We start from the raw sequence: 13410 nt of genomic DNA on the forward strand, positions 1-13410 counted from the left end.
GATGCAGAAGCAGCAGATCATCCAGACGCAGATGGCGGTGAAGGCGCGCCAGGTCGAGGAGCTCGACAAGCAGACGGAGGTGCTGACCAAGACGGCCCCGTCCGACGTCCTCGAGCCGATCGTCGAGAAGAAGACGGCGGTGAATGCGCGCTTCGAAAAGATCAAGGCACCGCTGCTGGAGCGCCAGCGCCAGCTGGAGAAGAAGAAGGAAGCGTTCCAGTTCCGGCGCGACGTCGAGGACGAGAAGCTGTGGATCGACGAGAAGATGCCGCTGGCCGAGTCGACAGAGTACGGCAACTCGCTGTTCAACGTGCACGTGCTGAAGAAGAAGCACCAGTCGCTCAACACCGAGATCGACAACCACGAGCCGCGCATCATGACGATCTGCAACAATGGGCAGAAGCTGATCGACGAGGGGCACGAGGATGCGGGCTCGTACGCGGATCTGATCAGCCAGCTTACGCAGAAGTGGCAGGAGCTGAAGGATGCGGTCGAGAACCGGCACCGCCAGCTCGACCAGTCCGAGAAGGTGCAGCAGTACTTCTTCGACGCGGCCGAGGCTGAGTCGTGGATGAGCGAGCAGGAGCTGTACATGATGGTGGAGGACCGCGGCAAGGACGAAACGTCCGCCCAGAATCTGATGAAGAAGCACGAGAGTCTGGAGCAGTCGGTGGAGGACTATGCCGACACGATCCGTCAGCTGGGTGAGACCGCCCGTCAGCTTACGACCGAGCAGCACGCGTACAGCGACCAGGTGTCGGTGAAGCAGTCCCAGCTCGACAAGCTGTACGCCGGACTGAAGGATCTGGCCGGAGAGCGCCGGGCCCGCTTGGACGAGGCGCTGCAGCTGTTCATGCTGAGCCGCGAGGTGGACGATCTGGAGCAGTGGATTACCGATCGCGAGGTGGTGGCCGGTTCGCACGAGCTGGGCCAGGATTACGACCACATTACGCTGCTGTGGGAACGGTTCAACGAGTTCGCGCAGGATACGGCCACCGTTGGCAGCGAGCGGGTGGCGAAGGCGAACGGCATTGCGGACGATCTGATCCATGCTGGGCACTCGGACAGCGCCACCATCGCGGAGTGGAAGGACGGGCTGAACGAGTCGTGGCAGGATCTGCTCGAGCTGATCGAAACGCGCAAGGCGATGCTGGCCGCTTCGCGCGAGCTGCACAAGTTCTTCCACGACTGCAAGGACGTGCTGGGCCGCATCAACGAGAAGCAGCACGGCGTGTCGGAGGAGCTCGGCCGCGACGCCGGTGTCGTGTCGGCGCTGCAGCGCAAGCACCAGAACTTCATCCAGGACCTGATGACGCTCCACTCGCAGGTGCAGCAGATCCAGGAGGAGTCGGCCAAACTGCAGGCGGCGTACGCGGGCGAGAAGGCGCGCGAAATTACGAACCGCGAGCACGAGGTGCTGAACGCATGGGCCCACCTGCAGTCGATGTGCGAGGAGCGCCGGGGCAAGCTGGCCGATACGGGCGATCTGTTCAAGTTCTTCAACATGGTGCGCACGCTGATGCTGTGGATGGAGGATGTGGTGCGGCAGATGAACACGTCCGAGAAGCCGCGCGACGTGTCGGGCGTCGAGCTGCTGATGAACAACCACCAGAGCCTGAAGGCGGAGATCGATACGCGTGAGGACAACTTTAGCGCGTGCCTGGCGCTCGGCAAGGAGCTGCTGTCGCGCAACCACTACGCGTCGGCGGATATTAAGGATCGATTGCTGCAGCTTACCAACAGCCGGAATGCGCTGCTCCATCGGTGGGAGGAACGTTGGGAGAACTTGCAGCTGAGTAAGTGCAAACGCGGATGCGCCTTCTGTTGGATTGTATGGAATTTTGTGCATTAAATCTGTGTTTCTCTCTCTCTCTGTGTCTCACCTTGCGCAGTCCTGGAGGTGTATCAGTTCGCTCGGGATGCTGCCGTCGCCGAGGCATGGCTTATCGCGCAGGAACCGTACCTGATGTCAACCGAGCTGGGCCACACGATCGACGAGGTGGAGAATTTGATCAAGAAGCACGAAGCCTTCGAGAAGTCTGCCGCCGCCCAAGAGGAACGCTTTAGCGCATTGGAGCGATTGACAACGGTCGGTATTCATGCTCCAACTTCTTCTGTCTTCTTTTTTGGAGCAAATTTTGAATAAAAATGCTTTCTTTTCTGTTTCAGTTTGAGCTCAAAGAAATGAAGCGTCGCCAGGATGCGGCCGAGGAAGCAGAACGCCAGCGGCTCGAGGCGGAAGCGGCGGCAGCACGTGCGGCAGCCGAGGCAGAGGCCGAAGCCATCCGGCAGCAGGAAGCAGCCGCAGCCCGTGACGCAGCCGATGCACCCGGATCGCCACATTCCACCCGAGAGCAGGAGTCAGGTGAGCGATTCTTTTCTTACCGTAGCGATGCTGCAAAGAACGATCCAACCTTCTTCCTACCTCGTTGCCGAGTGCAACATCCTCCTTGAACATCCCACATCCAGTGTTTTGTCATGTGTCCCCCTTCCAATGACTATTCCTCGACCATTTCTCTTTCCTAACTTTGTATTTTTTACGTACTAAAATACTTTTCCTACTACTATTACTAATGTTTATTACTGCTAACAATGTTGTATCACATAAACCGTACCTTTCTTTATATATATAAATACCTTCACAATTCGTTTTTCTTACACGCTGCCCGCGCGAAATCACAATGCTAATACCAATATTAACCAACAAACAAACAAAAATCAATAACCCATTGGCGCATACTTTCGATTGGAACAAAACTTGATGTGTGTATGTGTGTGGCGTAAACCTGCAAACCCTCTAAAACAACGTTACTAAAAACTACCCGCAAAATCACATCTGGAAATTGCAAATGTTCTAAACTTTCTTTGCAAAAAACAAAAACCAACACACCTGTAGTCACTATGCGTGCCACTTCACCAGTAGAAAAAGAAAGACCCATTTCCCAGACAGGTACTTGAGCATTAACACACCTATCTCTTCTTACTCTTTTGTATATTGTACTGAGTAGTACTATCTTCTCTCCACCTTTATGTGTGTGCGTGTGTTTCAAAAGCCTCTTAGCCCTTAGCTCTAGCCTCAACTAATATGAAAATGCCTTATTTTTGTACATTTATTTAAACTGAACATTTCAGGGTGTTCCAAGTCACTTTCAAATGTGCACATCATTGTTCACCATCTCCAAGATGTTATTCAACAGCTGTCAAATGTTGTATTTGCATCACAATAATGTTTCATTTCTTTCACAAGATTTTCGACACGTCTTAAGCTGAATTGAGTTTTAACAGTTCTTTGTGGTGTGTTGAAAATCATGTGTAAGAATTGATTTTTTTACGAAAATACACCATTTGACAGCTGTTGAAAAACATCTTGGAAATAACGAATACAATGTTTTCCAAGTCGCTTTCGAATGTGCACATAATTATTCACCGCCTCGAAGATGTGTTTCAACAGCTGCCAAATGCTGTATTTGCTTGCATAATAAAATTTCAGTTTTTACACAAGATTTTCAACACATCACTAAAAAAACTGTCTCAACTCAATCCAGCTTGAGAAGTGTTGAAAATCATGCTGAAGAATTTAAAAATTATGATGATGGAAATGAAATATCAGATAGATGTGGATTCATTTTTTGTATGAATGACGTGCGGTGAATAACAACGTTTACATTTGAAACTGACTTGAAAACCCCTGTAATGATGTGCAGATTCGAAAGTGACTTGAAAACCCCTGCAATGTTTTCTTTGTTTGTGCACTTTAGTTTGTTACTCTAGAACAAATAGTTGTACATATTTATTTGTTCTGTTAATGTTTTTCTACTTCCGTGCAATTCTACACTAGCCAGTTCGCTTTAGAGGTGTGTCGTTTATCTACTTTAAGCTTTCCTTGTGTGCGTCGTTGATATAGTTTTTGAAATTGTTTTGTATTATTGTATGTTTTATTTTGATTCTCTAACATGATTGTTTTTACCATTGTGCCTTTTTATCTACTAACAAACACTTTCGTTTACTATTATTTTCATTTACTTTGGGTTTTGCTTTCGCGGGGGCTTTCTGTGTTTTGGTGTTCGGTTGTGTGTTTTGGTACATGGATTTGTCTTCGTCCCAGTGCATGTGCGAAAACCCCGAACACTGTTCGGTTCGTTTCGCAGTGCGTCACTTGAGCAAAGCACTTCCATTTTCAAATCCACCTACTCGTCCTCCTCCGGATCCACCGGGGCAGTGCCGAAGCGATCCTCTTGTAAGTATTTATCGTGGGCCTTTTGTGTGTGTGTGTGCGTTTCACTCTTTGTGTTGTATTTAGATTTATGTGAAATCATTTCATCTACATGTTTTTGTACCTGGTGGCGGAAACCCCTTTATTACGGATATCTATTTATCTTTCACGCGTCGGTGGTGGGTTTAACTCTTTATGAGCTATTTGGAGGAATAGCAGCTACGTCACACCAAACTCCAAGTTTCCCTCCTTTATGTTTCCCTTTTTTGTGTTTAAAATGTCACGTTATCATAATTTTATCTTCAATTCGTTTTATTTCTTATCACCACCGATCGATCAACGACACCACCACCACCAACATCACCTGTGTGTGGCCTCTCCCTTCCGTAAAAACCAAATCGACCGAATCGAAATGTGTACACCATGCTCACCTCGTCATCATCATCACCGACCTCTCTCGCTGCATTATGCTGCTGCATGCCCCAAATTTGTTTTATCACCCCACAACTACCACCACCGCCACAACCTTCTTCCCAATGCAAAAAAAAACGTGTGTCGATGTATCTTGCTGCAACCACGGCCTCAACATGCACGCCATTAACATACATACGCGCGCGCGCTCAGTCGCCGGTGAAACGCTCGTGTCGCGGCGGCATTCCGGCGTACCGAAGGAACGATCCAGCAGCTCGGCCAGTGCATCGGCCGGCGTCAAGGTCAGTCGACGGTCTCGCTCCAAGAGCCCGTTCCGCAGCTTCCGGTGGAAGCGCACCGCTTCGAAGGCGGACGACGGGGCAGCCTCCGATGACGAAGGTATTGGTTAATCGTGCAAACAGTGACGGCCACAGCGGCGTAGAAACAACAAAAAAAAAGATCCCATTTGCGTTATTACTTCTTATCCCCTTAATCCCTTCTTTATCCCCAACCCACCGCAAATATTGGTGCGCTTTTGTTCTCATTCATCTAAAAATAGTCGCCTATTTTGGATCATCATCATCGTCCCTTCCTTAAATGCCAAAACATTATTGCTTTATTTATCCCAAATTTAATCCCAAAATTCGACCCAAGAAAAACGATTCCTTTCTTTGCAAGGGATAAATTTCCCTTTCTCGCTCCGGATCGTTACCGTCGCTCTCTCTCTCTCCCTCTCTTCGAGCAAGGAGCACACGCCTCCCCACCAAGTAGAAGGTATTTGTATCCCCCGCGCCCGTTTGGTTCCATTTTTATCGCTTAATGTATTTTTTTTGCATGATAAAGTTTGTCGCGTATGGTGTTATCAGTAAGTAATGATGAAACCTGCATGAATCCTTGTATTGATGTTGTGCTGTGATGTTTTTTTATACAAAAAAAAATTAAAAAAGCTTAAAAGTAGATAAGCATTGTACTACCACCGCCAACACTTGCACGGCAAGTAGTAGAAAAGCGCGACTGCAAAAGCGACCCTTTAAAGCAATTGAATTGCGGAATGGCATTTCGTTGTAGTAGTGAGGCTTGAAACTATATAAAAAACAAAGAAGAAGAAGAAGAAGATAATGATAACTGAAGCAACATTCCCTCCCACTTAATCTACTAACTTCTACTAACCACGCGCTGTTTGTGTTTCCATCTTTTTGGGACACGATTTTTCCCCTCCCATTTTTTTTGCCGTTTCTCCGTACCATTTATTCACGCGTTCAGATCGTCCTAGTCCAGGTGGCGCAGACGAAGGTGCACAGGAAGGCATCCTTACCCGCAAGCACGAATGGGAATCCACTACCAAGAAAGCTTCGAACCGTTCCTGGGATAAGGTAAGCCGTTTGGTTTGTTTAAAACGATTTATTTTACATATTTTTAATAATAAATTATTTATCTCATCTTTTTTTGAAACAGGTGTACTGCGTTGCCCGCAGCGGCCGGTTAACGTTCTTCAAGGATCAGCGATCGGCGAAATCGGTACCGGAGCAGACGTTCCGCGGCGAGCCGCCGCTAGAGCTGAAGGGCGCCCAGATCGAGATCGCCAGCGATTACACGAAGAAGAAGCACGTGTTCAGAATCAAGTAAGATGCGTTGCGATGACTGTATTCAATTATTCCAGAAGTATTATATTTATAAAAATCCCTTCTTACTTTTAAACAGGCTATCGAATGGCGGCGAATTCCTGCTCCAGTGTCACGACGATGCGGAGATGCAGCAATGGGTAACCGCTTTGAAAGCACAATGCGAGCTTGACGCTAGCGGCGAAGGTCGTTCGCTAACGCTGCCCGCTTCCTCTCAGAAGGATGAACAGAAGAGACGGTCATTCTTTACACTGAAGAAAAAGTAAATCGGAATTTTACCATTCTTCAACCCATCCCATCCCATCCACATCCATACATCATCATAATAATCGTAGCCCAACCCTTGCGTGCGCACGCCGCGCCAGTTTGGTTTCTTTGTGCCGCGAGGCAGAGGAGCTGCGCCACAAGAAACCATTGTGTGGCGAATGTGGATTTTAGTTTTTTGTTTTGCATTTGATCAGCCCTAAGCCTCAGCAGCGGTGACGTTAGTGAAAGTTTGTGCGCATTTTTTTTGCGTTGGCCAGTCACGTTTTTAGTTCTATTGCCTTTAGATTTGTTTTGCCCGTTTAGTTTCTAAATTCTGCTCCCGTAAACTTTACCCGTGCGAGCACCACTCAACTTCCCCGTTATCCCCGGCCAGTGTGTGCAGACGAGTCGTGTGATGCCACCACCACCACCACCACCAACAACAACAACAACCGTGTGTTCCCTCTGCAGCATTCACACCGAGAATGGCTTTCCAGTTTTGTCAGTTTGCGAATGTTAGTTTGATTTTGTTTTCTATCCAACTCCGGGTTTGATATGACATTGTTTTTTGCTCTCTAAAAATGAAAGCTTACACCCCACTTGAGAATAACCTTTAACGCGTGTGTTTAATGTTTTGAACACTTTACACTATCTGCAAACACTGTACTAAACTTGTTGTGATTTTTAACTTAGGAAAACACTTCTTACTATAGATGAATGTGAAACACTAATTATAATATCTCCGGTAGATGATCGGATACACTCTTGATCTGCTGTGAGCAAGACGAACAAGCACAACCGGTTGCGGATGCATATAATATCCACTACTCTCCGAAGAACAAGCTCTGCCTTAACAAAGAGTTTTAGCGTCTTGTAACTATTTTTAGACACTTAAGATCACGCGGACTGTGTTTTCGCATTCCACAGATCCATTAAACGTGCTAACAAAATCAGCATTGGAAGCATTCGGGAAAAAGGGCACGATAAAACGAGCTTCTTATCGTTCACTCTTCCCTATCAACACCTCTCTTTCCATTTCACCACACGCACAGAACGAACATACAATCACAGCATAATGTGCTATTCACTACATGTCACTAGTACTACTACTGCATCAGCATTGATCCGGAATCTTCCTTTCTTGCGGGGCGGTAGCACATTTAACTTCCATTTGTGTGTTGTGACGTTGTGTTGATATAGGGTTTTAAGGGGTATTTCTCATACTTGTGGATAGTTTCTTGACTTTTTCTTACACGAAATGAACTTTATGTGAAACGAATTGGACTCTATAGAATTTTTCTGTTCTCACCATATAAAGTTCATTTCCAATTAGAAAGAGTCAAGAAAGTATCCCACAGCTATGAGAACCCCAGAGAAATCCTGTAAAGAGAGGGCCTCTTTTTTATGTGTTTTTTTACGTTTGCTTTTGTTTTATGTTACGCTATTTAACCAAGCTGCTCTGCTGGTTAAACCTCCTCCTCCGTTTTTCCCATCACTCTCACGAAGCACACACATTACGCGCTCGCATCAAAACCAGCATGATGGATGGGTTCAGCAAATTCATTTCGCAAAACAGAAAACATTCATTCAATTGGCCAACAACAAACAAGACACGCGGGCGATGACGACAACAAGAAGGAAAAGCGTATACGGCGGTGGTAGTGTATCGCAGGAGAGGAGGTTGCATGAATGTGCATTGGGAAGATATGCATGCCAGAAATACAAAAAAAACAACTGATCCCGCGCAGTACACTACATACGCAAATACGCTTTCCGTTCTGCTTCGCAAATGGGCTTCGTACGGCAAGATCGGGTGACGTGTGATTGGGGGAGCGGCACCGCAATAAAAAGGACGCACACACCACCCCAATCATGCGTCACCCGATCCGCTTTAGTTGGTGTATGATTATCTATCTCTATGTATATGTAATTATGTAGTTTTGGAATTGGATCCTGTGGAGGGGTACCGCGGGGGTACTGCAAAATTGAACGTTATTCTCATTCTGTTTTCTTTTTTCCTTTCTTCTTCTTCTTCTTCTTTCCATTGTGTTGTGTTTCGTTTGTGTTTTTTTTTCTTCCATTCCACAGCTAAGAAAGTTACGAAAACACACATAAACTCGTTAAACAGACGAACAATTACAACATTGCAGAAACAGAAGAAGAAAAAAAACAAACACAGCTAACAATTACAAACTAGTTATCCTTAGAAACTTCTCTCGCTCTCGCAAAGCAAAAAAAAAAGAAAACATACGGACACATACGAGAGCCACCACACATAACGCCGCAAACACACGAAAACAATGCGAACACAGTCGCGTCACGCAAACTCTATCCTTAACCCAGCCATCCGAGCGCGGGCTCTGTGCGTGTTTGCCGCCTCGATCGATCTTTGTTCAAGCACTGGAAGTAGCTTGTTAAGGTGCGCGCGCGACTCCCCCTTCGTCTCCCAGACTCCCCCAGATTGGAATGGATTGGTTCGTGTTTCGTTTTCCGTTTAAGTTGTTCTACCTGTTTGACCCGGGGTGTGGCATTAATGTGTAGCAACAAAAAATGCCCACGATTGGCGCCACAAGGCTTCATTGGATTGGATGGATGATGATGGTGTGCAACTCATGGTGGATGCAGCGTGTGCCCTCTACCGCCGGAAGCGAACGAGATAGAGACCAAGAACGCGCGAACCAGGGACGCTGGAAGGATTCACCACGACGTGGTGGTGGTGAAGAAGAAGCAGCAAGCGAGCGGGGTTGGCTTTACACGATGCAACATTATTTTGTTTTTATTTGTTATATCGATGAGGACTATATTTTTATTGCGTATACAAATTAATTATTTTACATTATAAAACTTGACGAAAATGGCGCCATGCGCGAGTATGTGTGTGTGTGTTTGTGTAATGAAAATTAAAAAAAAGAATGCATAAATCAAACTATTGACGTCAGTCAAGAACAAGAGATGTGAAAATTCTCAATTTCAATGCAATTTCATACTCACGCATGCACACACACATACAAAGATATTGTAGGACAGTTTAGGCGATTTCTGTTTCGGCTGAAACAGTTAGCTAGAGCAGCTAGGCAAGGTAAGCGCAAAAGAACTTTGTGAAAGTAATACAGCACTAGAAAGGCAAAACGTTGTAATAAAACTCCCATCGCAATGGATGATGGTAGTGGAAACAAAACTTTGTAACAAATATTGCGCATGCTTTAAGGCGTTCTAAAAGGCAACAAATGTAATGATGAAATCAACCATACACAAACAAACAAACAAACGTAGCAAGGATGAAACATTTCTGACAACATTCAGACTAGAAAGGAGCAAAATGGAGAAACAAATACAAAAGAGTAGAAGAAGATGCGGATGACGATGGTAGCCAACACAAGCGTGCGAGCGCTACAACGCAACGCCAGGCGCTTGCTGAATTAAATCCCACGATCAAAACAACAATTTATAGTGCAAATTTCCAATGGGAGAGGAATGCAGCAGGAGGAGCAATCCTTACATACAAATACAAAGATGTAAAAGCGAAGTAAAGAAGTAGTAATATATTTATTTAAAAGAATAATTTATCGAAACACAAACACATGTGTGTGCTCGCTTGAAGGCGCGTGCGAAAATAGTAAAGCGAAGAGAGATAAGAACACAGCTAGCTAACGCGATACATACACAAAAGAACCATGTGAACACGCAAATAAATCGAAACAAAGTGAAATGAAAACATGAAAATGGAAGCATTACTACTACTACTTCTACTACCTACCTACCTATCGCTACTATAACACTTCGAAGAGGCTTCAGTTTCGTTTCGTAAAAGAAAAGAAACTCGAACGCGTTTCGGTGTGGTGTCTAACATGGGATGAAATGATAATGAGAGGTGTTTGTTGATAGGCAGCTTTTGTTGCGAACTATAGGGGAGAACGATCGACGATGGAGGACAACAACGAGAACAGCCGTTTATATGCACATTTTCTCCTCACACACAAGCTTATTTAGCGATTAGCAGAAGGCAACATTCGCTTGCAATGGTTGCAATGGAAGGGAAACGAAGCTGAAGCTTTTGTTTAGTAAGTTTTCTCTTTTCCGCACCTAATTTCGATCAGCGCCGAGCTGGATTGATTGCTGTTTGCTTCCGCTTGCGGCTTATGTGCGTTTTCCAAGCCTATTAAAGCCTATTATCATTCTGCTCGTTGGAAGCGGGAGATAGAAAAAAGGGTAACGCCAAACCCTGTTGTCACATTATAAGTAATCGCGCCGTGTTTGATGTGCGTGTATTAAATATTTATTTTTGCATAACCATATAATTTATTGGTTTTGTTTTGCTCTTTTATTTTTAATATTTTTTTCTTGATTGTTTGTTTTGTTTTCTGATTTTAGCTTAAGTGTGAAACAGGCTACAAAAATGGACGAGAGTAGGAAACGAAATTGTTAGCATGTGTGTGTTTGTATGCGTTGCTAAGAAAACGGAAGGAGTTTAAAATAGGTGGCTGAAAATAGCAAAACAAAACCACTTCAATTGTGGACGAAACAACAACAAGAAGTATAAAGGTGAAAAATGCAACAAATACAACAAAAGTAAGTGTGTGTAAGCTTGAAAAAAAGCCCGAAAAAGCAAAGAGCAACTTCATGCTGCTGTGTTGCAAAACAAAAGGTGCGAGCAGCGCACTTTAACGCAAAAACAGCTAAACTAAATTATAAAAAAAAACTTTGTTTTTTTAGGTACGAAAGAAACAAGCAAACGATACAATGTGAGATGAGAAAATTCAATCAAATTTAAATATGAATTATATATTTTTAAACTGCCAGCAGCCTCTATGATTAGAAATGCAGTAAGAGAGGAAACAGAGAGAGAGAACGATACAAAATGCATAATGATTATTATAATTATGATTATTATTAGCGGTAGATTATATATATGTGGAAGAAATAGAAGGAAAAAACGATTACACACAGAAAACGGTGGAATAAATAGCATTACGTTTAAGTATTACGAGATAATCTACACGACGGTTTTGCTTTTTTGTTTATGTTTTTCTTTATTTTTAGCGTTTCGTTTGCTTCTGCTTGGGCAAAACGCGCGCTTTGCCTTTGCGTGGATGGATGGAATGATGGTGAAACGTAAGAGGCCATGTTCGCGAGTGGAAAGGAAAGAAAGTGCACTTTTTTCTGCCAACATAAAGCATAAATGCATATAGAACGAACACACGCGGGGACATACGATTTGTGATGACCCGAAAAGATCGAAACGAATCGAGATATGAGACGGGATGAGCCGGGGCTTATATAAATGTATGTATTATTAAACTACTGTACGCTTGTTTGTTTGATTGATTCCAATGTTTTGGAATGTGTATAATTAACAAAGCTTTCTCGCTGCGTTCGAAACGGCATTATTCGTTAAAGTAAAGAGAAAAAACTGTGCGACGGTACAGATGAAAAATGGGGATTTAAAACAAAAAAAACAACGGGGAAACAAGTTTAAGTGATACAAAATTGGGTACAAATTATTATAACACGATTGGAAACAACAAGTAACCAAAAAAGGAGGAAAAACTCACCTTAAAGAAAAACAAAACACAAAAATTAAGAAACTAAAACCCCTTTTTGTCATTGCAACAGAAGCGAAAGCAAATGTGTTTGCGTCGGGCGTATATATTCGTAGCGCTTGTATTTGATGTCTTAAAAAGGTGAGCGTCCTAATAATTGTGCATGAACAAAATCGAAATTAGGATGATTAAACTGTTGCGCTTCTTATTGCTTTTGCTTTATTGCCGTTGTTCGGTTAAAACACACACAGACACATGTCGTTGTGTTGCGTAAAAATTAAGTAAAGTAAGCGATTTTCCCGTGTGCGCGATGGCTTCACGTGTTTAGCGCGAGTTAACCTGCCCAAGGCATGGGGTGTGCGTAGTGGGGGGGTTTGCAGGTGGAAACAAAGGGAAGAGAGAAGTGATAATAAGGACACGCTGCATCCTTTCCTGATCCTTTCCTCACTGCTCCCCCTCCTCCTGTTTGTATCTGTGCTCTTGCGTGTTATTAACTTGATGCAAATTCGAAAGTAAAACGATTCTATATATATACACACACACATATATAAAAGACACAAAACAAATTCAAAACACCGTATTTACATTTCTACAATGCAAAAGTTTTATTTAAAAAAATATTAGGTGATAAGGCAAATTCTTATTTGTTTTAAGTAACTATGCGCCTGCTAGGGGCGTGGTACAGCCGGCAGTACAAGATCATGAACAATGAGTAATAGAGCAGTTAGTTCGGTGTACGTACGATCCAATAAAACAAAACAACAAACACATGGAACATGGAATGAAATCTCCCAACAAAAACAAATAGACAAGTGGCTACAGCTGCCGATATGATGATGCTACTACTACTACTGCTAGTGCTACTGTTGCCACTACTACTTCTACTACTGCCCCTTTAATACACGTGTGGAGGAAGGCATTATGCGCTCTGGTATAAACAGCTTGGCGTTAAAGAGGCAGTAAGGAACAGGCATTTGTCCCCCACGTGTTCAAAGGGCGCGTCCTCACGTGCTCATCGCAAAACAATAGCAAATACAAACAAAAATGCTACACTCTAACCCCTCACAAAACAAACACACATACAATTCTATATATGTATGGATGCATACTGCAAAACACAAACGTTATGCTGGCTGAAAGTGATCGATTAGTGAATAAAGGTATTAACAAAGTGTCTCATATCAATTTGCTCTTTATGTGCATTGTTAATGCTAACTAACATCTGAACTTTGGACGTGAGACGGATGGTGGAGCGGATAACGGCTTCTGCTAGCTGACTGTAAGGCTGTTTGCTGTTCAATTTCTGTTTTTTCTCTTTTCCACTACATTAATCTCCATTTATTAATCTCGTTTTTTTCCGTTTTTAACATAAGAACAA

The 13410-nt window shown here is 44.1% G+C and overlaps 1 protein-coding gene across 11 annotated transcripts in view; it reads left to right on the forward strand.

Moving 5' to 3' along the window:
• Positions 1-13217, forward strand: part of LOC1271052 (spectrin beta chain) — a 36975-nt gene extending 23758 nt beyond the window's left edge. For 3 of the 11 annotated variants that reach the window (XM_061653704.1, XM_061653705.1, XM_061653706.1), the window contains exons 4-10: positions 1-1796; positions 1893-2089; positions 2170-2365; positions 5903-5997; positions 6080-6246; positions 6326-6386; positions 8581-13217. The exon at positions 1-1796 is cut by the window's left edge and continues 3791 nt beyond it. In XM_061653704.1, the coding sequence (XP_061509688.1) occupies positions 1-1796; positions 1893-2089; positions 2170-2365; positions 5903-5997; positions 6080-6246; positions 6326-6386; positions 8581-8607 (2539 nt within the window). In that variant the 3' untranslated portion in view covers positions 8608-13217. Of the gene's footprint in view, positions 1797-1892; positions 2090-2169; positions 2366-2896; positions 2951-4837; positions 5024-5887; positions 5998-6079; positions 6247-6325; positions 6509-8580 lie in introns of all 11 variants that reach the window. The other 8 variants (XM_061653700.1, XM_061653696.1, XM_061653698.1 and 5 more) reach the window with 8 other exon arrangements.
• The last annotated feature ends 193 nt before the right edge of the window (positions 13218-13410 follow it).

Source organism: Anopheles gambiae, chromosome 3 (assembly GCF_943734735.2).
Source record: "Anopheles gambiae chromosome 3, idAnoGambNW_F1_1, whole genome shotgun sequence".
NCBI classification, from domain to species: Eukaryota; Metazoa; Arthropoda; class Insecta; order Diptera; family Culicidae; genus Anopheles; species Anopheles gambiae.